Source organism: Propithecus coquereli, unplaced genomic scaffold (assembly GCF_000956105.1).
Source record: "Propithecus coquereli isolate 6110/MARCELLA unplaced genomic scaffold, Pcoq_1.0 Scaffold10, whole genome shotgun sequence".
Classification (NCBI taxonomy): domain Eukaryota; kingdom Metazoa; phylum Chordata; class Mammalia; order Primates; family Indriidae; genus Propithecus; species Propithecus coquereli.
The window spans coordinates 10,807,471-10,809,922 of record NW_012133858.1 but is presented as its reverse complement, the minus strand read 5'-3'; the positions used below and the strand labels follow the sequence as shown (position 1 = coordinate 10,809,922).

Genomic DNA, 2,452 nt, shown 5'->3' with positions numbered 1-2,452 from the left:
TTTTTTTTAATTTTAAAATGATCTATGGGTTTGAGGATGATAGTGGTGACCTCGGCAAGGGCTGTTTAAATGGAGTCATGAAAGAGAAAGCCAGGTTAGCATGAGTGAAGAGAGGGAGATAAGTAAATGATGAGAATGGGCATAAGGACTCAAGAAGTTTTGCTGTAAAAGAGAGAAGAGAGATACAATAGTAGCTGAAGTTAGAAGCACGGTCAAGATAAGTAAGTGTTGTGTTTGTTTGAGTTTTGTTTTTAAGTTGGGAGAAGCTCGAGTATGTTAAGTGTTGGTGGGAAGGATCTTGGGGGAGAAGGAGAGAGAAGGAGTTATTCATGGACTGCATAGGCACCAGGATGGTGGGAGAGGATGGTATCTCAAGCACAGGCAGAGGGCACCTCCTCCACTAAAATGAGATGTCAGGGAGGAAGAGGGCTGGAGAGTTGGGTCATTTGGCTGTCGGATAATGGAGAGTTGAGCAAATTCCTGCCATATGGCTTCCATCTTCTTTGTGAAATAAGTGAATGGATTATCTGCTGAATTGGAGGAAAAGTGGGCTACAGGACAATAGGTATCTCAGAAACCAGAAGTGGGAAATGGTTTCAAACCTTAATTTCAGAGAATGGGAGTGCACCAGAGATGTACAGAAAGCTTGCTCAGGTGAGGTTGGCATTCATGAATTTATAGTGTAATCAACCAATCTGTTCTATGTGATTGCACCTAGATTCCCTAGCACAGACATGAAAAAGCCAGGTGTTGAACTGGGGCCTTGGCAAATTAGCACCAACAAAAAGATGGGCAAGGGAGTTCATATTAAACAGAGATTCCTCCACTTCCATCTTTCACCATTTTCAAGATCCAGCAGTATTCTTTGCATGTATTTTTCCATTCATTCACAATTCATAAACATTTGCATATTGTAATGGCCCATCGATCTTGAGTAAGATAAAGAGAGGGGGAAAAATAACTTGAAAGGTTAGGGATTGAGACATGAGGGAAGGGAAAAGACTAGCTTGCTGAGCATTGGCTATTTTGCTAGATATTTACCAATCTGGTCTCATTTAATATGGGGTGGGTGACGACTGCTTCCCGATTCCTCTCTTTAACAAAATTTCAATGATGTCACTACTACTCTCTTTCTGAGACCATAGAATTAGTGGAAACACTCACCTCCCTGAGATCATACACTGTCAAGGCAATGGAAATGACGGACATGATTATGATGGCAAAAGCGTATTCCTTATAGTCTTCACTGAACCACAAACAGACACTGAAGAGTTGAAATACATAAAATGGATTTAGAACCTGTTGGCAGAAATAAAAACAGGAAGACAAGGGAGATTTTTAGGCGTCACACTTAGCTATTCATTGACTTGTTTGTTTTCATAATCATCTCCATAACATAAATGATCCCACACAATTTCCATATTCTTCTTTTTATTATATTTATTCAGCAATTGTCATGTGCTAGACATTGCACTAAGCAACTTTACCCAAATTTACTCATTTAATTCCCATAATTACCTTATTAACCAGAAGTTATCGTATATCTTCTTTGTAAAGATAAGGAAGCTGAGCCTTAGATCTTGTCCAAAGTCACACAACTATGACTGTCACAGAGCCAAGACTTAAGTCTGGGCAATCTGACCCCAGAGAACTTACTTTAATTCACTGCTGCATTTTACAGTTTACAAAGTAGTGTCTCATGTATCATTATGTTGACCATTGCAATAATTGTAAAGTAGATATTAGCATCTCCTGTTTACATTTACTGCCCTTCAGAAAGGTGAAGTATTAGTTGAAGTTTACAAAGTTAACCTTCTAACCTATTGTCCTTCCCTATGACATAACAGTGGCCATGTACAAAGGCATTAAAAAACTTTAGGCTAATGGGTGAATTGAAGACTACGTTTTCTCATAAGCGGTGAGCTGCGCTGAAAGTGGTAAGCTGCAATTGAGCATTTAGAATGCTGTGGGTCAGAGCAGATGTTAACTCTAGCAGTTGTAATTCTGCTATGGCTAAAAACACTTTGTGCCCTTACTCAAATTCCCTCTAGTTGGTTTTCTTCTGTCTAAAACAGGAACGGTAATCCTTTTCTCTGATTAGAAAGGAAGCACACAGAAACTGTTCTTATCAATTTGTTTTGGTTTCTTTGATGCTTGAAATATTGCTGGAAATATTGAGAAAGCACCTTGAGCTTAGTTACCTTTTTTTTTTTAAAGCAGGGGGGAGGGGAGGTGGAGCACAGGGGAAGGTAGAGTAGAGCTATGGTGATATGGTTTGATAACAATCACTGTCAAATGCAAAGTGATAAGCCCAGTGATAGAATCCAAGAGGAAAACATCAACTGAGTAAATGATGGTCAAGTCCTTCTTTCCCTCCCACATACACCTTGAGATCAGTAGAACTAATAAGGCTGAATAGATGGGTATTTTTTTTCTTCCTATCATTTCGGAC

The 2,452-nt window shown here is 39.3% G+C and overlaps 1 protein-coding gene across 1 annotated transcript in view; it reads right to left on the bottom strand.

Moving 5' to 3' along the window:
• The window catches only part of ATP13A4 (ATPase type 13A4), a 161,341-nt gene that overhangs the window by 77,796 nt on the left and 81,093 nt on the right, over positions 1 to 2,452 (bottom strand). Inside the window, exon 6 of the mRNA XM_012639862.1 lies at positions 1,165 to 1,299. Coding sequence (XP_012495316.1) covers positions 1,165 to 1,299 — 135 coding nt within the window. The remainder of the gene's footprint in view (positions 1 to 1,164; positions 1,300 to 2,452) is intronic.